Below are 21,511 nucleotides of genomic sequence, written 5' to 3'. Positions count from 1 at the left end.
GAAGCAGTTGTTGGGGTTCTCTGCTACCTCTACCCAGAACCTCAGCATTGTTTGATCTGCAAATGGTAACTTTGTATTAGTAAGGAACAGATCATTGGTTTATTATTTGAAATCAGTATTTAGGAAATATAAGTATTTTTCAGTGGTTATAGACAGAAATATAAAAATATGTGCCGAAATACTTGGGTCTTTTTTCCTTTCTTTTTGTTTTTTTTGAGACAGGTATAGTCCTGGCTGTCCTGGAACTCTCTCTGTAGACCAGGCTGGTCTTGAACTCAAGATCACTTCGTAAAGGCATGTACCATCACTGCCAGGCTTTGCCTTTCAAACTTACAAAAAACCTAGGAAGTTATTATGAATCCTTAATATGCACAAACCAACTTTCAGTAACTATTAACACCTGTTTTTATTATATCTATCCTGCCATTTTTGCTTTTTTAGATTTAATTTTAGTGTCGGGTGGAGCGATGGTTCTGTGGTTGAGTGCTTACTGCTCTTGCCGAGGACCCAAGTTGGTTCCTCTTCTGACCTCCTCTAGTACTTGGTCCACATATGTTTATGGAGGTTTAGACCCATGTTCAGTCTGGTAGCCAGTGTAGGCTACCAGAGACCCTGTCTCAGAACAAAACCAAACAACAACTAAAGTAGGGACCTGGGTGGAGACAAAATCCCAGCAAAGTCTTAGTCTGCAAGTGAACATGGGATTAAATCTCCAAATATACGGAAGAACATAGGTGCTAGAGATAAAGCTTACTGGAACAGCATCTGCCTGACACAAATTACAAAATATTCGAAATCTACAGAAAGTAATGTGATAAATACCTAAGCTGAAGTATTAAGATGTTCGCACACACGTTATTTTTCAGTGCTCTAATCAAACTAAGGCCCTTGGCCATGAGTGTTCTACTACTAAAACTACCACCCCAGCTTAAACCCTTACTTATCCATCCACTCTTTTCTTCTTTTTTTTTTTTCTTTCTTTTTCTCTTAAACACTTAATTTACGGCTACGAGTGTTTTTGCGGGCACGCATATCTGTGTACAACGTGCGTGCTTGGTGTACAAGGAGTTCTGAAGAAGGTTTGGAGTCCCCTGGAATTGAAGTCACAGAAGGTTGTAAACCATTATGTGGGTGCTGAGAACTGAACCCTGACCCACTGGAAGAGCAGCCAGCAGTCTCAACTGCAGACTGGCCTCCATGTCGCCATTATAGCCAGAGACGACCTCGAAATGCTGGTCTCCCGGTTTCCACTTCCCGACCTCTGGCACTTTGGGGCAGCAGGGTCTCCAGAGTTCACAGAGGCCTAAGTCAAGCCCCGGGTGGGGGCGGAACTCAGCGAGCGAGCGGCTGGGCAGGGCAGATGGTAGTGGGCGGGGCCTGGCGATCCGGTTCCCGCAGGCGCGCTGGCGTTGCTGCTAGGCTGTCTGTTGTCATGGTGGGGCCCTGGGTGTATCTGGTGGCGGCGGTTTTGCTCATCGGCCTGATCCTCTTCCTGACTCGCAGCCGGGGTCGGGCAGCAGCAGGTAGGAGGTGCCGCCGTCCCAGGGTCGGAGGAATCCGTTTTTTCAGAGTTCCTGGGCTTTGGTAGGCCGTCGCATCGCGACTTGTGCGCATGCACTGACGTCCTTTTCCTGTGCTTACGAGGAGCTCGTGCGCTAGCCGGTGACAGCTTTGCGCACGCGCCTAGGGACACATTCAGAATTAGTGCTGAGCCCAGTGCTGGGGACACAACCTAGGAACCAAGCCTGCCTTTCTACTCTCACCAATAGGAGAGGCTGCCCGTTTTCTAATCCTGCCCAATGTGTTCTGCTTAGCAGGAGTTAACAGGCTAGGCAACCCAGGAAACTCTGAAGTCATCTCCCTCCCGCCAAAGATGGTACCCATGCTGCTTTGCCTCGCCTCCACCAGGATTAGAAGGCCAGGTCATTGGCCTGGCACAAACAGATAACCTGACAGCCCCCCTTACTAACGTTTAATGTACGCATAGGAGTTTCTATATATCTCTCTGATGCCTGACCCCATAAGCTACTTCAGAGCACCTCTGTGTCTCAGGGGCAGAGGAGACAGAAGCTGAGGTAAAGCTCATCGCCAACAAGTCTTCCAGGGAGGGAAGATTCAGCCCCGACTGTGACATGTAGTCTCTGGTTGGAGTACCCTATAAAGATCATAGCATAGCATTAGGCAAGAAGTAAATGTAATCTTGCAGTGGGCGTTGAGTGAGATCTGTAAACCTCAGGGTGAGAGTATCCTAAGAGGTCACCAGAAAGTGGGTTGAGTTCAAGAAGATGAAGGTATTAAAGGAGGTAGGAAATGAGAAATGAGCGTCAGACCAAGGTGTGAGTGAAAAGAATGCGTTGACAAGCCTAGGTAGGGACTTTGCCGTGGGCAGCGCTAGTCTGAAGGAGGGTGAGCAGGGGAGGTTGAGACTCCCAAGATGCTGTTCTTCCACTATCGGGAGGAGGGGCTGCTTGACAGTGTTGTGGTTCCTGCCTCCCCAAAGCTGATGGAGAACCTCTGCACAATGAGGAAGAGAGAACAGGAGCAGGCCAGGTAGCCCGGTCTTGGCCCCAGGAGTCTGAAGAGCAGAGAACTGGAGGCAGGCCCCGGCGTCGGAGGGACCTGGGCAGCCGTCTGCAGGCCCAGCGTCGAGCCCAGCGAGTGGCCTGGGAAGAAGTGGATGAGAACGAGGGTGAAGCTGCTGTTCCAGGTGAGAGGGCCCAACCTGCAGGAGGGGGCTGGATTAAAGGGGTTTAGAGGTCCCCCAGGCTAGATACAAGCATGGAGCATAAAGCCAGTGTAGGAAGGGCATTTAGGGTGGAGCTGGGGTCTTGGGCCTGGGCTTTGGTCCCCGAAATCAGCATGTCTTAGCCCAATCCCTATCCTATTGGGCACCTCTTCCCTCATCTTGGTTCAGTGGGATTAGCTGTAACCGTAGAATAAGTGCTTAGAAATAGAGACATTTCTGTTGATCTTTACCTCCGCACCAGATACAGGGAGTCTTACAAAGTCCTTATGATTGTGGGAAAGAATGTGTCTTCTCTAGTACTTGAAATCTGGCTTCAGTATGAAGAAGAGAATTCAGGGGAAATTGGGCTTTTGCCTTGAGCCCTTGGGATCATTATAACCCCTTTGGCTTAAAAACAGACCTTTAGTGGATATGCGTGCGTGCTTATAATTCCCGCACTCAGAAGGCTGAGGCAGGACATGGGAAGTTTCAGGCCAGCCCAGCTTATAGAGCTGTTTCAAAAGCAGCACCCAGCAACAACAAAGAGGCTCTCTCTCCACCATCCGCCCTGTCTCAGATACACTCTGAGTGAGGCTCAGGCATCAGCATATGGGTTATTTTCAGCTGGCCCTGGAGTGGTCCTGAGGTTAGGGTTAATTTTTCTGTCTGGCTCTGTTAAGATAAAGGAAGAATCCAAGACACTCATCATTTCTTGACTAGAACATACAGGATGTTGGATTTATAGCAGGAATAAATTTCCCTGGAGGTTTGGTACAGAGACCGAAATTAGGGACTTCTGCACGTTCAGACACCTGTGAGCCTCAAACATTCAGGTGTTGACATCTTCTTACAGCTGTGCAGTATCTAAAGTCTCATTTGTCTCCTTGGCCTTCCAATCGCCACTCCCACCCCACAAGTACATAATTGTGTATGTTCTCACACTGGTATGTGTATGCACATTTATGGTAGATGCTTCTGGAAAGCAGAGGCAGGTAGAAACCACCCTTAGCCACCCACCTACCCCTTGAAGAAGGTGACAAGGTGCAGGGTGGGGTGAGTCTTCTCTGCCTTGGTCTTAAATTGTCTTTGTCCGACCATACCCAGCCCAGGAGGAAGAAGGCGTTGAGAAGCCAGCAGAAGTTCACCCAACAGGGAAAATTGGAGCCAAGAAACTACGGAAGCTAGAGGAAAAACAGGCTCGGAAGGCTCAGCGTGAGGCAAGCAGGAGGCGGGCATAGCTCCAGGGGGTGGGGAAGGGCCCAGTCTCTAGTTCCCACGACAGACCGCCCTTGGGGTTCCTTTTGTGCTGAGCTGGTATTTGCTGTCTCCCTGGCTTTGTGTCCTGCAGTCTTAGCCCATGTCCTTGCGCAGGCAAGGGCTTTCTTTGGCCTCTATAGGGGTTGGGCAAATGAGGAAGGGGAAATGAGCTATAGAAACCTCTCCAGGCAGAGGAGGCTGAACGTGAAGAACGGAAACGCCTAGAGTCCCAACGAGAGGCAGAATGGAAGAAGGAGGAGGAGCGGCTTCGCCTGAAGGAAGAACAGAAGGTAAGACACACACACACACACACACACACACACACACACACACACACACACACAAACACACACACGTTGGCGGCCCATCATTGTCTAGCTTTGCTCCCAGGGCCTCGGTGTTACAGGGTAGACCATGGTACTGGGTGTGGTGCTATAATCAGCACTTGAGAAGCTGAGGCAGGAGGACAGCCTGGTCTAACTAGCTAACTCCTGTGTCTAAAACTAAAGGATGGGCCATGGACCCAGCACAAGGGCCTGCCTCAAACATCACCTGCAGAAGCAGCATGGCTTTGAACTGAGGATTTTCTTTCTCTCTTTTCCCACAATTTTATGTGTATGGGGGTAAAAAAAAGCCAGGTATATGGTGGTACAGGCGTTTAATCCCGGCACTTTGGGAGTCAGAGGCAGGCCGATCTCCGAGTCCCAGGACTATGTAAAGGGATCCTGTCTTCAAAAGACAAAACAGCCTTTTATGTGTCCGGGTGTTTTGTCTGCATGTACGTCTATGCACTGTGTATGTCCCTGGTGCCTATAGAGGCCGGAAGATGTCATCAGAACTGGAATTACAAACAGCTGTGAGCCGCCAGTGGGTTCTGGATTAGAACCCCAGTCCTCTGGAAGAGCGGCCAATGCTCTCAAGTGCTGAGCTTCTTCCAGCCCAGAGCTGGGGATGCTTGTGAGCGTGAGCTGCAGGTACCTAGACATTTGAGGATTCTTGAGGGTCGTCAGGGTATCCCGACCTGAGGGAAGCAACGAGGAGCAAAGTAGACAGAGAAGTACGGCAGTTCTAGATCCTCAGCAGTCTTAGGAGATAGTGACTCTACTGGGACCTGGCATAGGACCAGTGCTAGAGAACTGGAGCCACCATCAAGAAATGGTTAATGAATTCTTATTTGCCAGCTTGTTCTGGAACCAGGTTTCCAGGAAAAGGGAAGTGCAAACATGTAGGATACATGAAACACAAGGACTCTGTATGTCTGGAGGAAGCCTGATGATGGGCACTGTAGAAATGGCAGAGGAGGCATGAACAGAGAACATTCTTCACCTTTGAGGAGCCATCATGCCTAATTTACCTTCAGTGTTCTGGCTTTCTCCCTGCTTTAGACTTTTTAGATATTGGTACAGTTCTCACAAGAATGATAGAACATCCTTAAATCAAGTGACACTTTTCATTCAGCTCCCCTCCCTCCCTCCCTCCTCCTCCCTCCCTCCCCCCTCCCTCCCTCCTCCCTCCTTCCTCCTCCTCCCTCCTCCTCCTCCCTCCTTCCTTCCTTCCTTCCTTTTTTTATTGAGACAGCAAATTGGGCTTGAACTTGCTGTAGCCAGTGATGTGCTTGCCTCCTGATTCTACGTCCCAGGTCCTGAGAGGAGAGGCGTGCATCACTATGCCTGGTTTAGATAAGACTTGAACCCAGACCTTCATGGGCAAAAATCCTGCCAACTGAGCTACATGCATCCCCACCAGCCCTAGTAAATTTTTTAATTAATTTTATTGTATGTATATGGGTGCTTCACCTGCAAACATGCTCAGAGGCCAGAAGAAGGTGTCAGATCCCCTTCAGCTGTTGTTAGAGACTGTTCTGAGTCCCCATGTGGTGCTGGGAATTAAACCCAGGTCCTCTGGAAGAATAGTCAGTGCTTCTAACTCTCTGTCCAGCCTGGGTGTTTTTCTTTTGCAGGGTCTTATCTAACATACTGTGTTTTGGTTACTTGTCATGTCTTCCCTGGCCTCTGTGGGGTTTGATTGTCAGGTTTTCCTTGTTTATCATCTTACTAGCTTTGAAGGATATTGGAAAACTACTTTGTAGATTGTAACTTGATTTGGGTTGGCTAGTTTTTATTTATTTTTTATTTTATTTGTCTTTTAAATTAAAAAAATAGGGACCATCATTTGGGTGCTGACAACCAAACTGGGACCTATGTAAGAACAGCCAATGCTCTTAACTATTGAGCCATCTCTCCAGCCCTGACATACATTTATTTATTTATTTATTTATTTATTTATTTATTTTTGTTGTTGTTTCTGTTTTATTTTAGACAGGGCTTCTTTGTATAGCCTTGGCTGTCCTAGAACTCACTCTCAAAAGAGATCCTCCTGCTTCTGCCTTCCAAGTACAAGGACAAAGGGACCACCACACCCTGTTATGATTTTTACTTTGAATTAATTTAATTTTTTAAGACAAGGTCTTACTATGTGGAAATAGGCCAAAATCTCTCTCTAGCGCAGGCTGGCCTTGAACTTGTGCTTTGCTTATCCTGCATTTGGAGTCCTGGGATGAACGTGTGTTCATCTGGAGCTAGTCCCGGGTTTACCCCCAGGACTGAGTACTGAGCACAGAGTCTGTGAGTTCCAGGGAAGTGCTCACTATTAACTATTACTGTATGTGTAATATGTCATATGTCATATGTATCTCCTCACACTTGTGTGGAAATAAGTCACAGTTAGGAAGTGGAGAGGTGGGTCAGTGGGTAAGGGCTCACCGCTCCATTGGAGGACCGGAGTTTGCATCCCAGCACCCTTATCAAGTGGCACAGAAACACTGCAACCCCAGCTCCAGATCTGGTATTCACTTTTGGCCTCCATGGGGAGAGGTGGGTGAGTAAAGAGACTGGTTGAACAAAAGGCAGGACAATCTCCTTCTGACCTGCCCTTTTGATCTGAACTGCTACCAGAAGGTAGATCCTCCCACATCAAGCAAGGCAGTGAGAACGTTCTTCAGTGAGACTCTACCCAGGTGACTCGGGAACCAGACTGCAGTGGGCTAGCTGTAAGAGTGGGCTGACTACGTGCCAGCTGGGAGGGAGTAGACTCAGCTGCTTGTTCTTGCCTGGACATGACCAGGAAGTTGTGGCAAGGTTTTCAAGGCTTTTTCCTAAGTTAATCTCCTGAGCAAGAGGACGGGGAAGGGTCAGGGCAGTGTGGTCTGGGTGATGATGGGGCCAGTAAGGAGAGCCTCCGCCTTTAAAAGGGTGAAAGTCTTGAAGAAGCGCTGGCTCTGGATTGTATGATCTTGTGTCCTGCAGACATGAGAACACATGTGAGTGGGCAGCTGCCCCTAATACCTGCCTCTTCTTTCTCTCTGTCCACAGGAAGAGGAAGAGAGAAAGGCTCGGGAGGAGCAGGCCCGGCGGGAGCACGAGGAGTACCTGAAACTGAAGGAGGCCTTTGTGGTAGAAGAAGAAGGTGTTAGCGAAACCATGACTGAGGAGCAGGTGGGCCCATACTCTGGGGAAGCCAATGTCACGAGGGTAGTGTGTGTTAGGCCACCCACACCACCTTAGACACTTGGGGCTGTGTACTAAGAAGCTTGTCGGGTGCCAGTAAATGTAGGCCCTTGTGACTGTAGCCTTGGTCTCAGCAGAGAACCTTGTCCTGTCATCCCTTAGTCTGGGAGGTTTCACCTCTCGTGAAAGCAGGTCCTTGGGTGGGAACACAAGACAGTCAGCAGGCAGGCAGCATGCTGGTGAGCAGGTCTCCATCCAGGGGTGGTGCTCACTGCTTTCTCTGCCATTTAGTCTCACAGCTTCCTGACAGAATTCATCAATTACATTAAGGTAAGAGGCTGAGAGAATCCTGGTATCTTTCTTGCCACGTGAGTATACCCGTGTCTATGTATATTTTGTATATGTTCTCAGGTCCAGGCAAGGGTGTCTCATTCAGTCTTGCTCAGTGTGGGCATGAGTTCCAGAAGGTTGGCCCAGAAAGTCTCTTTTCTTCAGACCTAGAAGGTAGAAAAGGACAGAGGTCTGTGTGGGAGGCTCAAGCCTCCAATGGCTTCCTAATACATGATTGACAGTCCCTCTGCTCTTCAGACCCCACGCTCAGTGAGTCATCATGTTTTGAAGTCAATTCACATGTGTTTTCTATCAGTTCTGTCACGCTGAGGTTCCACTGAATTGGAACAGTGTCCCGTGCTCTGTGGTCCTGACTGCGAGCTTGGGCCTTTGAGAAGAAGTAGGATGGTGTTTCCGTTGTAGCCCTGAGCAGTCAGCAGTGTCCCTCCATCCACAGCCACCCCACAGGCTGCCCCGATGCTGCTCTGGGTTGCATAAGCACATCCTGATCCGCTTTGCTGCTAAGCAACTTGTCTCCCACAAAGGATGGGAGAAGGGGAGAGGTTTTCAAGTGCAGCTCAGAGGTGCAGAGGCAGCTGAGGGAAGGAGTGCAGAGGGAGCGGGGGCGATACTGGGGGTGGTATCAGGGGCTGCCAAGAAGCTGGGGCTTGCATAATCCTCCCCCACCTCTCCTAAAAGAGAGCAGGGCTTAGTTATCTCCCAGCAGCAGTGAGGGGCTGGGCTCATGTTTGGGGCCCAGAATCCCTAAGAGGGAGAAGCCATAGCATCTTCCAGAGGGTCCTTTTCCCTTAGGTTGTGAGCGTTCCCCTTTGATGAAGCCCACACTCCACCCTGGCACACTGCCCTGAGCAGAATTTTTCACACGTCCTGTTGTTGACTTGCTGTCCCTACTACACAGTGGAAAGCAGCATGGGTCTAAAATACTTCCTTCATGAGGCCTCCCAGGTGGAGTTTAGCATCAGCTTCAGTGTTGTCCTCATTTCTACAGGGCCACAAGAAAGTTCCCAGGTAGTTCTAGCTATTGCTTTTGGGGGCTCCCTGGAGATTCTATTCTTGGTGTTTTCCAAACTCTTGAAGCTACCATCTTGGAGGAAGAAAGAGGACTTCTGAAACTTACATTATCCACCTTCCTCACCCCAAGGGATCTGACCCTTTAGACACAATTTCAGAACTGGAGGAAGGTTTCTGCACACAATTCAGGTCATATGAGCAGTAAGGATGTCTGTTCCACTTTCTACCATAGCTAGGTGTGTCTGTCTGTGCACATACACTCTGACTCTAGCAGTGCCTCAGGCCAGATCCTCAGGAACTGAGTAGCACAGGAAGTGACTCTGGTCCTGCTCTGAGAGGGACTGCTGAGAACGTAGCGCCTGGTTTGTTTCACAGGTAGAAGCTACTGGCCAGATCATTTTGCGTTTGCCCACTCGCTGGCCCAACTGCCTCTTGATTGTTTCCTTCCCAACCCTCCCACCCCAACCCGCACCCCTGCTTGCACATACGGTTTGGCATTCCAACAAGTCACATGCCATATGTAGCTGAGGAGGTGTCACCATGTCATTACTCCCCCAGCTCATTTGCTGTGGAAGATTCACAGAAATGCAAAGGACCGCCTTCTCTCAAATCGTATGCTATATGTGGCAAAGGTGGGGGCAGATGCATGCGTGGACCCAGCTGTGACTCCTTGACTGAGCTGCCGGGAGCTAAAGTTTCAACTGAGGGTGCGAGAGCAGCTCATGAAACATAGCCCAGGACTGCATAGAGAAAGCACTTTTCACTGTTCGTGGAGCTACTTTGTGTGTGTTTGTATCTGTGTGGGTGCTCCTGTGAGCTGGCTTGTGTATGGAGATACATACATATTTAGGGGACTTCAGGTATCGTTTGTTTCTTGGGTACTGCCCACCTTTTTTTTTTTTTCTTCCAAAGAGGAGAGTGATGTACTTTGTCTCACTGGCCTGGAACTCAACCATGCAGGCTACCCTAGCTGGCCAGTGAGCCCTAACAAACTACTTGTTTGCCTTTCCAGCAGTGAGGTTCTAAGTGCACGATGCTACCACACCCAGCTGCCTGCTTGTGTGGTTGCTCGTTTTTGAGACAAGGTCTCACTCTGTAGACCAGGCTAGTCTTGAGCTCTCAGCGATCCATTTGCCTCCACCTCCTTAGTGTGGGCACTGCCACTTCTAGCCATACCCATCTTCTTGTGAGTTCTGGGGATTGGACTCAAGTCCTTGGATGCACACAAGCACTTGACTGACAGCCATGTTGCCAGCCCTAGTGATAATTATTTGGCCCTTCCAGGTGAAGAGGGGTGTGCCTCAGACAGTGTGACAAGGCCGAGGGAAAAGAGATGTCCCTATCAGGACTGTGGAGATCTAGGCTGAAGTGGGGAAGCAAACACAAGAGAGGAATAAGTCTCTGGGCCTTATGAAAGGCCCCCGGCCTGTTATCATGGGGTCTGAGTTACTGTGTTTTAGCTCAGATTAGGAACTGGCTCTTCTTTACCTTTCCAGTGTGCGAATGTATGGTCTGGAACTCCTGACCTTTCTGTCTCTACCTGCCAAATACTGAGGTTACAGATATGTACCACAACTCCTGGCTTAGGTTACCATTTTCTATATTATAAAGCTTAAAAACAAAAGATCAACTTTTGGGCTGGCAAGGTGGCTCAGCAGGTGTAGGTGGTGCTTGCCGTCAATGGGATTCACATGGTGATTGGGTTGTCCTCTGACTTCTGTACATGAGTGTGGTTGCACATGTACACACACACACACACACACACACACACACACACAAATTAATTAGGAAATGTTAGTTTAAAGAAATGGTGTATGCGTGTGTGCATGAATGTAGAAGTCAGAAGGCAGCTTTGCGTGCCATTTCTTAGGTGCCATCCGCCTTGTTTTAAAGATAGGTCACTGGCACAGAGCTGGCCAAGTGGTCTCAGCCTCCTTCCCTCCTCTTCCTTTTATCTGTAGCAGTCCAAGGTTGTGCTTTTGGAAGACCTGGCTTTCCAGATGGGCCTAAGGACTCAGGTAAGCCTGAAGACAGTAAGTCATGACACCCTTCATAGTCCCCGGTCAAGAGTGAACAGACCGTAGGGATTTCTTTGCACTCCAGGAATCCGGCATCTCTACAGAGATGAAAAGAACAGGAAAGAAAAAGGAAAGTCAAGTGCCATATTTTAGCCTGCCCTGTGCCCAGTGCAGCCCAAATCTAGTTACTCTTGTAAAAGATTGTTTTGCAATGAGACATCTCTATTGTTCCTTTTCTGGCTGGAAGAGAGTTTCCATCAGGGGGTTGGCAGATCCCACGATCAGAGCCCCTTCAGTCAAGACTCCTTCCTAGGTGGAGCAGTCATGGCAGGAACAACATGCTAGGGAGAGGAGGGGTGGTGGGTCTGTGGGCGTGGGAACCACAAAACAAACTCAGAGACTTGCTTTCCTCACAGGATGCCATAAACCGCATCCAGGACCTGCTGACGGAGGGGACTCTAACAGGTGAGAGAATGAGGGCCAAGCCTACAGACAGCCCTGGCCTATGGGGCTGAGAGAGCGCAGAGACTGCAGACTTGTTCCAAAGGCAGCCTGACCTCTCCAGTTGGGAGGGATATGCAGTGAGGGACACCGAGGAATTGAACTTGGTCACAAGGGAAACATAGAAGCCTCCACCTAGCTTTGGAGTGAGAAATGGGAAGAAAGCATTTGTATGACTCACCCACATGGGCTTTGATGTACCCAGGAAGGCCGACAGGAGAACTGAAAGGCTCTAAATCAGTTATAAAGGAATAGAGGGGAATTTTCAGGTTAGGTAGGGAAAGCTGGGGAGGACTCAGTCCTACTACGCGCATATCCCCACAGGTGTGATTGACGACCGGGGCAAGTTCATCTACATAACCCCAGAGGAACTGGCTGCTGTGGCCAGTTTCATCCGACAGCGGGGCCGGGTGTCCATCACTGAGCTTGCCCAAGCCAGCAACTCCCTCATCTCCTGGGGCCAGGACCTCCCTGCCCAGGCTTCAGTCTGACTCCAGTCCCTCCTTGAGTGTATCCTGTGGCCTACACTCGTCTTCATCCTTCCCTGCCAGCTTGGGGCAGAGATGGAGTATGACCAGGAAGTTGTGGATTAAAGGCCTGTGAATACTGCTCAGCTTCTTGTGTGTAGAAGGCCTCACCTGGGGCCTCAGATATGCAGATAAAATCTAGACCTCGGTTTATCTTAGAGGTGCCAGAAGTCCCATTCATGTTTTCACAAGAAACCGTTTAACACATTAATGTATTTGTGCCCTGCAAGCCCATCTCCTTAGACGAGTCCCTTCTCTTCGGTAAAGAAAAGTGCATATTGGGGAGTCTCTCAGGCCATATCTCCTCCAGTTGGTGAAGGAAATCTCGCCATCTTATTTACAGGCCCAGGAGTCTGAGTAGAGCTAAGAACGCTGGGGAGAAGAGTTAATGAGAAATGCCAAGGATAGAGACCAGGAAACAGAGGTCCCTCTGAAAGGAAGGTCCCTGGAAGAAAGACTGGCCAGCTGCTTATGAGCCAGGGAGAGGGAAATGGCCCACGTGGGCTGGTTGTTACAGTTCTGACAGCACATCACATGAACTCAGTCCTGAATCCTAGATGAAGAAAAGTTCTAGCTGGTGTGGGTGATTCTACCCACTGCAGGATATGAGGAACATATGCTCAGAAGTGGGTGTGGGACGGAAGATGTGTGACTCTTGTAGGGTCATTTGCTCTAGTTACTGTGGGCTGTGCATGCTGTGGGCATCATACTGTACTGAGGACGAGACACATTTTTAAATTATTTTATGTGAATGGGGTTTCTGCCTGTTCGGATTTGTGTGCACCATGTGCATGCCTCCAGAGTCCAGAAGAGGGCATGAGATCCCGTGGTACTGGGGTTACAGAGGGTTGTAAACTGCCAGGTTTCCAAGTGCTCTGGAAGTGCAGCTAGCTGGTGCTCCTAACCTGAGCCATATCGCTAGTCCCTTGTGTTTGTTACTCTGTGTGTGTGTGTGTGTGTGTGTGTGTGTGTGTGTGTGTGTGTATTGAGACAAAATCATAGCTGGCTTGCCTGAGCTATATCTCTAGCTATATCTCTAGCCCCTTGATTGTTACTTTGGTATATGTATGTGTGTTGAGGCAACATGTCACTAGCTGGCTTGAACTCAGAGATATGTCTGATTCCCAAGTGCTAGACTTAAAAGCATGTGCTACCATGTACAGCCTCCTTTGTTTGTTTTTTGAGACAGTCACCACTGTAGTCAGCAACTAAGGAAAATAAAAGGGCTGCATGCATTGTTGGTAAGGCCATTTATAGCCTTGTCTTTGTAAGACAGGAGGAAAAGCAGATGACCACAGTAAGAGACAGTAGGAGAGGCATAGTTGACAATAGAGTCTCAGTGGTTACTTAGTTACATTAGATCCACCTTGGGGTTCTTAGTACTTCCCTGCCAGACTACACACAAGCTAGCTTAGGCAGAGTCTTGGTACCATCAGAGTACATCGGCAGGAGATTGCCAAGGGCAGCAAGGCTGAAAGCCCATCGACTCATGAAGCCCGGGGAGATGGTTCACCAGGTAAAAGCACTAGCCATGCAAGCCTGTTGACCCCACCTCTAAAGCCAGGAATGTTGCCATGCATCTGTAGTCCCAGGGCTCCTGCAGTAAGGTGGTAGTCGCACAGCCCTCAAGTTCAGTGCTCTGGACTCTGCCTGTCCAGTGCCAGGTTTATAGGTATATGCTGCCATGCTCCTGGCCCCAGCCTTCAGTGACTGGTGATGTCCCAAAGGCTTGATGTGAAAGAAAAGACCTATAACCTGCGCACGCGCGCACGTGTGTGTGTGTGTGTGCGTGCGTGCGTGTGTGTGTGCGTGCGTGTGTGTGCGCGCACGCGTGCGCATGTTTTTTTTGTACCACAAACATGTAATGCCCGTGGAAACCACTGAATCCCCTGGAGCTAGAATTCCTTCCAAACAATTATGAGCTGCCATTTGGATTCTAGGAATCAAACTCAATCTGTCTGGAAGAGCATCCAGTGCTTTCCCCCACTGAACCATCTCTCCAGACCCACTAACCACGGCATGTAATCTTTTGTACATTATGTGTTCATTATTAGTACCTAATCTGTTAATGTAATAAACATATTAAACGAACAGTTCATTAAATAGTAAGTAGCTAGCAGTTTACTAAACATGTACAAATTGCTTTCACAACTAGTTAGCTAAAACATGAAGATAAAGTAGTCTGGTGACTCACACCTTTATTCCCACACTCAGGAGGCAGAGGCAAGGATCTCTGAGTTTGAGGCCAGCCTGGTCTATAATACTGAGTTCCAGAATAGTCAGGCTAAGCAAGCTACTAATTTTTAAATATTAAACATTTAAGATTTGTAAGTATTTAATTAAAAATTCTCAGGGCTGTGAATACAGCTCATATCGAGTCTCATGTTTGATTTCTAGCACCACACACAAAGTTAATATAGAAATATTTTAGAGCTGGAGCAAGAGCACAGCCTGGTGGCAGGCAGTCGCCCTACAGGCCCCATTCCCGCCTGGCCCTGTCCTCCTTACAGCGGGAACACAGAGCTTGCGAGTGCATGTCAGCTGTTAACAAGTGGTTTCTAGTACATTCTTGGCTTTGCTGTTAAAAAAAAAAAAAAAAAAAGAAATATTTTAAACACTTGCTTCTGTTTCTGGATAGGTTATCACGTAACTCAAGCAAATCTTAAAAGCAGCTGAAGCAAACATTTCACAGTACATTACTTACCACGTTCTGGTGTGTTGTGCTTTTTGTCTACTGTATTTCAGTGCTGGTCCAATGGTACCTAAGTTTTCAGCACCCCAATGGTGGCTTGATCTTACAGTCAATCAACAAATCTAATTATTGTCTTTTTTAAGCAGGATCTTACTAAGATCCAGCCTAAGCTGGCCTTAAACTCTCAAAGTTCCTGTCTCTGACTTCCAAACACTGGAACATTGTACACTACTATACCTGGCCCCACGAACAGATCTTTGACCTATAGATGTGAAAGTGTAATTCAGTATTAGAGTACTTCAGTGTGAGGCCCTGCATTTTATCTCCAACACCTAAATTGAGAGAGAAGAGATAAAAGGTGTTCTAAAGACCCTTGTTCCTTTCATATCAAGTACAGGGCCAAGAATGAGTACCTAGGTAAGTGTTATGTGTTGTACATAAATGGTGTGAGTATGTATGCTTCATTGGTTGGTTTTCATTTGATGATAGATATCAAGCTTGATGCCTTCAGTATACTAAACAGGTACTTTGCCAGTGTGACCAAATGCAGTACTCAGCCTCCTGGGTGTTAGGATTGAAGGTTTGAGCCACTACATTGGCCATGTTGTGTAGTGGGTGTGTCTGTCTATCTGCCTGCCTGTCTGTCTGTCTGTCATACTTAAGAAAGCCAGTGATATCCCTTGGGGTATGAGGCATTTGTGAGTTGCCAGATATGGGTGCTGGGAACTGAACTTAGGGCTTCTTCAAAAATAGCAGTGCTCCTAATCACCAAGCAATCTCTCCAGCCCTATTACTTGTTTGTTTAAAGCTATAGTGTGTGTGGGGGTGGGGGGAGATCTGGTTGTAAGTATCCATGAAGGTGTCAGATCATAGGAGCTAGAGTTCTACACGATTGTGAACCACCCAGTGAGTGCTAGGAACTAAACCCAGGTTCTCCAGAAGAGCAGGAAGTGCTCTTAACTACTGAGCCATTTCTTCAGCCCTGTCTGTTTTTTGAGACAGGATCACTCATGTCCTAGGCAGGCTCTGAACTTACTGTATAACTTAGGATGACCTTGATCCTTCTATTTCCATGAAAGTGCTGGGATTAGAGGCATGTGCTACCATGTCTAGTTTATGTGGTGCTAGGGATTGAACCCAAAGCCTTGTGCATGCAGGCAAGCACTGTGCTTAGGTCCATCCTAGCCCTTTTTGCTTGTTCATTCTGTCTGTCTAGTCTTCCCATCCCTGGAATCACTATGTAAACTGGCTGCCTTAGTTACTTTTATATTGCTGTGTGAAGAGACACCACGACCAAGACAACTTGTGTTAAGGAAAGCATTTCACTGGGGGCTGGCTCACAGGTTCAGAGATTTAGTCCCTTATCATCATGGCGTGGAGCACGGTAACATGCAGGAAGGCACTGGAGTAGTTGAGAGCTCCACATCCTTAATGGCAGTCATCAGTCAGAGACAGGCAGAGACAGGCAAGCAGGCAGGCAGACAGACAGGCAGACACTGGGCCTGGGGTAACATACCTCCTCCAACAAGGCCATGCCTAATCGCTGATATTACAAATATATGATCCTGTCAGAGCTGATTTTATTCAAAACAACACAGTGGCCATGTTGATCTTGCCTGTCCTGCCTGGCTGCCTTAATGTCCTTCTACTTGGTGTATATTATCTCATATCAAAATAGGCTGGAGTAACAAATACAAATCCATAAGTGAGATGTTGAGCATACTGCCCATAATCATCAGGAAGTTGTTTCCACAACTCAGTAACTGTCCCTGCTGAGTGGCGACAGCTCAGGAGAAGAGACACCGGATGGCAAAGTGAGAGACAGAGGCAGATAATAAAAGTTTCATTGGGTCATCACCAAGTATGTGTATTAAGTATGTGAAACAAGTGCTTGAAAACTCTGAGCTGGATTAGTTGTTCTTGCTATTACAAAAATAAGAGCTGGGTTGTTTTTGTTGTTGTTTTGGTTTTTGTTTTTGTTTTTTTAAGTCTGCATACTTCCATGAGATCAGTTGAGTCTCTGTAACCCTAGCACATGGGAAGAGCCCCATAGTGAGGAGCTCACAGCTCTCCTTGGCTACACAGCAGGCTCTAGCCAGTGCGGGAACTAGAGACTTTTCTTCAACACAAGACAGAAAAACCTCTGCTTCACAAACAGGAGTACAGAGAGTTTACTTAGGGTAGTGATCAATATCAATATCGATATTTCTTTTTACTTTGTATCTTGAAGGAAGTTTACAGTAATTCAGTATAGGTGGCTCCTTATTATTATGATAGAGCTCATTGACTATTTTATTGTTTTATTATTTATTTAGAGACAAAGTCTCACTGCGTAGCCTTGGCAAACCTAGAACTCTCTGTGTAGACTAGGCTGGCTTGGAGCTCACAGAGAACTACTTGCGTCTGCCAGTGCTCGAAATCAGAGGTGTGAGCAATCGCTCCCAAAACAAAACCAACATCGAATGTTATACTTTTATGTTCCCAAGTATAAACAGACTGTCTACTTTGGGGGCTGGAGAAATGGCTTAGTAGTTAAGAGCACTGGGTTTCCTAATAACCCAGGTTCAAATCTCAGCGCCCACATGGCAGTTGACAACTGTTTGTAATTAAGGGGATCTGATACCCTCACACAGACATATATGGAGGCAAAACACCAATGTAAACTATCTTCTTTGGGTGAGGCATGCAATTAGTTAAAAAGTGATAAGAATACAGTCATGAATATAGTTTTACATTTTTCTTTACCTCTTGGTTTTCGTAGACTGTGTGGACATGGAATCAGTTATATAACAATCTCATCATACTTGGATCATAACCATTTCAGTTATATTTTTTATATTGGTCTCTGTCATCTTAAGGACCTTTATAGGTCATTTCCATAAGTATTTGGTCCAATTTCAAAGGGCTTTCCTCATTAAGTAAACCTGCTGTTTAAAAAAAAAGTTTTGGGGTTGGGGATTTAGCTCAGCGGTAGAGCGCTTGCCTAGGAAGCGCAAGGCCCTGGGTTCGGTCCCCAGCTCCGAAAAAAAGAACCAAAAAAAAAAAAAAGTTTTGGCACATCTCTTTAATCCCAGCACTTTCAAGCAGAGGCAGTAGATCTCCAAGTTCAAGGCCAGCCTGGTCTACAAAGCAATTTCAAGGACATTCAGGCTACACAGAGAAACCCTGTCTTAAAGTGTTTTAAAACAGGAGCTGGGAAGATGACTCAATGGGTAAAGTACACAGTGGGCACCAATATCAATGCCGAGCACCAGAGTATGTCTGTAATCGGGATGTGTGCGAGGAAGATGGCCTGCACAGACCCTGCCGTAAGGCGCTGGCCGGTAAGTCTGGCCCATGAGCTACGGCTTTAGGGAAAGACCTTGTTTCAAAACACAAGGTGGAGAGTGAGCAAGGTGGAAGGCAGTCAGGGAAGGTGCCTGCTGTTCTCCAGACATCCACACATACAAACCACACTCCAGCTTTATACGAACATCGAAACTAAAAGTGAGTTAAGGTCATCACCCACCACAGTTTGGTGTTCAGAGGCACAGTTCTCCCACAAAAGCAGCCCCACATTCCTCTTTGAAGCTGAAAGTTTTCTGCTCCACGGGACATTTGGGTTGTGATTTTATTCACGATTCTACAATGATCATCCTTCTGTGTCTGCTTTCCAGTGCTGCCGTAACATCTTACAGAGCCTAGTACGGGGGAACAACACAGATTTACCTCTTATGTGTATAGTTACTTTGATACAGGTTCTCTTGAATCTCAGGCTAACCTTAAGTTCTATCTGTAAGCGAGGATGATACTGAACTTCTGATCCTCTTGCTTAACTCACAAGTACAGGTGTGTACCATCTGCTCAGTTTTATATCATGGGAGAGCTCAAACCCAGGACTTCCATGTAAGCACTGAGTTATCAGCCCAACAGATTTATTAGAATTCCAGTATAGGTTTTACAGGGTAGGACTCAATTCCTTTCAAGAATTAGTCTTCTGGTTCTCACCTACATCTGCAAAAGCACTTATGTCATTCTCTAGCCAATCTCTGTAGTCTAGTTAGTTTCCCTCCTATTTTTCTCTCTTTGCTTGTTAACTTTGTTGTAGACTGGGTTTTCTGTGTTTAGTCCTGGCTATCCTAGAACTAGATCTGTAGACCACGCTGGCCTTCAACTCAGAAATCTATCTGCCTTACTCTAACACTGTCCAGACATATCAGTGTTGTGTTTTGTTGTTGTTGTTGTTGGTGGTGGTGTTTTGTTTGTTTTTTTTTTTTAAAGATCTCACTGCATAGCCCTGGCTGGCCTGAAATTCCATGAATAGAACTCAGAGAAATCCACCTGCCTCTGCCTCCAAAGAGTGCTGGGATAAAGGCCAACATCATCAGTCTTTTCTCCTTCCTTCCTTCCTTCCTTCTTCCCTCCCTCCCTCCCTCCCTCCCTCCCTCCTCTCCTTCATTCCACCCTTCCTCCCTTTCTTCTATCCTCCTTCTTCCTCTGTCTCCCTTCCTTTCTTTATTCTTTCTTCATTCTGTTCTTCTTTTCCAGTCACTTTCGATGTTTGTTTTTAATGGCTCTTCTTTATCCCATTGCTAAGAGAGGGATTCCCCAAGCCTAAGTTACAGGAGCTGCCAAACCGGCCACCTGGCCCTAGACAACTGAGGTTGATAGCACGTGTTTATTAAATGTGACCACAGTTCAGTGGAAGAAGATAGTACAAGCCAGGCAAGGCTGCACTGGAGTTGCACCTGCTCTACTTGGTACAAAGCTTGAGGGATTTATTCACACATTTAAAGTAGGAGGGCAACTTGTGCTTAGACCATGTAAGCTGTGATTTTACCAAAGCCAAGGTAGTATATAATCTGGAGTCTTAGTATAAGCTGTGATAAACTAGAGTTCCTCTCCACCCTTCCTAGGATCTCACTCTCTAGTTCAGGCTGGCCTGAAAGTATGTATCCCAGTGTGATGGTTTGAATATGCTTGGCCCAGGGAGTGGCACTATTAGGAGGTGTGGCCTTATTGGAGTAGGCGTGTCACTGTGGGCATGGGCTTTAAGACCCTCATCTTAGTTGACTGGAAGCCAGTCTTATAGCTGCCTTCAGAACAAGAGGTGGGACTCTCAGCTCCTCCTGCACTATGCCTGCTTGCCTGGATGCTGCCATGTTCCTGCCTTGATAATGGACTAAGCCTCTGAACCTGTAAGCCAGCTCCAATTAAATGCTGTCCTTATAAGTGTTGCCTTGGTCATGGTGTCTGTTCACAGCAGTAAAACCCTAATGAAGATTCCCAGCTTGGCCTCGAACACGCAGTAATCCTGCTTCAGCTTCACAAGAGCTGGGGTTACAGGTCTGAACTACCATGCCTGGCTTGGGTAATTTAAAGGCAATTTGTTTGTTTGGAAACAGTATCTCACCTTGTAGCCCAGGCCAAGCTAGAACTCATTCTATAACCTATGATACCCTTGAACTTTGGTCTGCCTGTCTCAGCTCCAAGTGCCAGGTATACACTTGAAGAGCACCACTACACAAACATTAGGTGTTGGGTTTTCTTTTGTTTTATTACTTTTTTAGCTACTATTTCTCTGGGTAGCTCATCTGACACTCATTATGTACCCCAGGCTGGCATTGTGGCAGATTTCTTGCCTCTCTTTCCCCAGTGCCTGGTGCTGGGGTTACAGGCATGTGATTCCTTTTGTGGTTTGGGGGAGTTTGGCTTGCATGTATGTCTGTGCACTGCATGTGCTACTTGTGCCTTGGAGGCCAGAGAGGGTGTTGGATCTAAGGTGGGAGTTCCAGGTGACTGTGAGCTGCCCTGTAGGTGCAGGGGCTTGAACCTCGAGAGTCTTCTGGAAGAGTAGCTGGCTGGTTCTCCTAACTACCATCTCTTCAGCCCCAGAATATCTGGGACAAGCATATGCTACCACACAGCTATGAATGACTTCTTTTTCTCCTTTTCTTCTTTCTTTTGAAGCAGGTTTTTATGCTGTAGCCCAGGCTGGCCTCAAACTCTCAGCAATCTTCATGCGTCAACCACCTGAGTGCTGGGATAACCCCATTTCCTTGACAGTATTACTCTGAAGAGACAAAACCACGTTCCCCATGAAATGGGAACAGAGAACTGTAAGGAGAATAATTTAAATTGAAGACAGAGGAGTAATAGAACGGGCCAACAGGGATGAAATGAGCAGAGTAAATGTCTTTGTGGAGACGCTGTGATGGCTAAGAAAAGCTTCATCCGCTTCCTCAGGATACAGGGGCACTTTTGACAACAGTCACTGAATGCAACCGTTTTGGTGGGACCCTAAAATCTGTTCACAAAGTGACAGGAATGTATTGTGGCTTTGAAAAGGCATCCTTTGTTTCTAGAAAATTAACAAATAGTGCTACTTTCTAAAAGTAGTAAAGTGTCTGCTTTCCACAGAGAAGCCCAGCTCTGCTGCCATGTCCAGTGAGAGGACCAGGGGCTAAAGATGGAAGATAGGAAGAGTTCTGTGAACACAGTCTGAAAGCATTTCACTTAGGTCAGATGCTGAGAACTGTCAGAAGCCAGTCATGTGACAGAAGGGGCCAAAGGAGGAATAGAAAAAGCAGAGCAGAAATCCTGGCACTAACATGAGACCAGGTAAACAGTCGGCAGAAGCCAAAGCCAGCCTAAATGGATGTGCATAGTGCTGGATGGAGCCCAGGGTCTCACTCATGCTAGGTTTACACTCTGCCCTGATCTACACCCTCCTCACCCAGCACTCCCCAGGCAGAGACAAGGGATCTGTGATCTCAGGCCCACGGTGAGTAGTACACACTGAACTCCAAGGACAGCCAGCCATCCAGAGCTACCTAGTGAGACCCAGTCTTTAAACAAACAAAACCCCTCACAATAACTCCTTGAATGACATGCTGTTGTGGGCCAATCAAAACTTCTCTTGCCTGGCATGGTAGCATGGATCT

At 47.3% G+C, this 21,511-nt stretch overlaps 1 protein-coding gene across 1 annotated transcript; it reads left to right on the top strand.

The window, feature by feature from the left end:
- Positions 1 to 1,361: 1,361 nt before the first annotated feature.
- Positions 1,362 to 11,982, top strand: Ddrgk1 (DDRGK domain containing 1). Its single transcript, XM_032904220.1, has 9 exons — positions 1,362 to 1,523; positions 2,501 to 2,707; positions 3,830 to 3,942; positions 4,171 to 4,272; positions 7,354 to 7,476; positions 7,780 to 7,818; positions 10,812 to 10,868; positions 11,285 to 11,333; positions 11,694 to 11,982. Exons 1-9 carry the CDS (start codon positions 1,433 to 1,435, stop codon positions 11,858 to 11,860), a joined length of 948 nt encoding a protein of 315 aa, XP_032760111.1. The 5' UTR covers positions 1,362 to 1,432; the 3' UTR covers positions 11,861 to 11,982.
- Positions 11,983 to 21,511: the final 9,529 nt, after the last annotated feature.

This window comes from Rattus rattus, chromosome 5 (genome assembly GCF_011064425.1).
Source record: "Rattus rattus isolate New Zealand chromosome 5, Rrattus_CSIRO_v1, whole genome shotgun sequence".
In the NCBI taxonomy this organism is placed as follows: Eukaryota; Metazoa; Chordata; class Mammalia; order Rodentia; family Muridae; genus Rattus; species Rattus rattus.
Note: the sequence above shows the minus strand (reverse complement) of the source record. Positions and strands in the feature narration are given on the sequence as shown.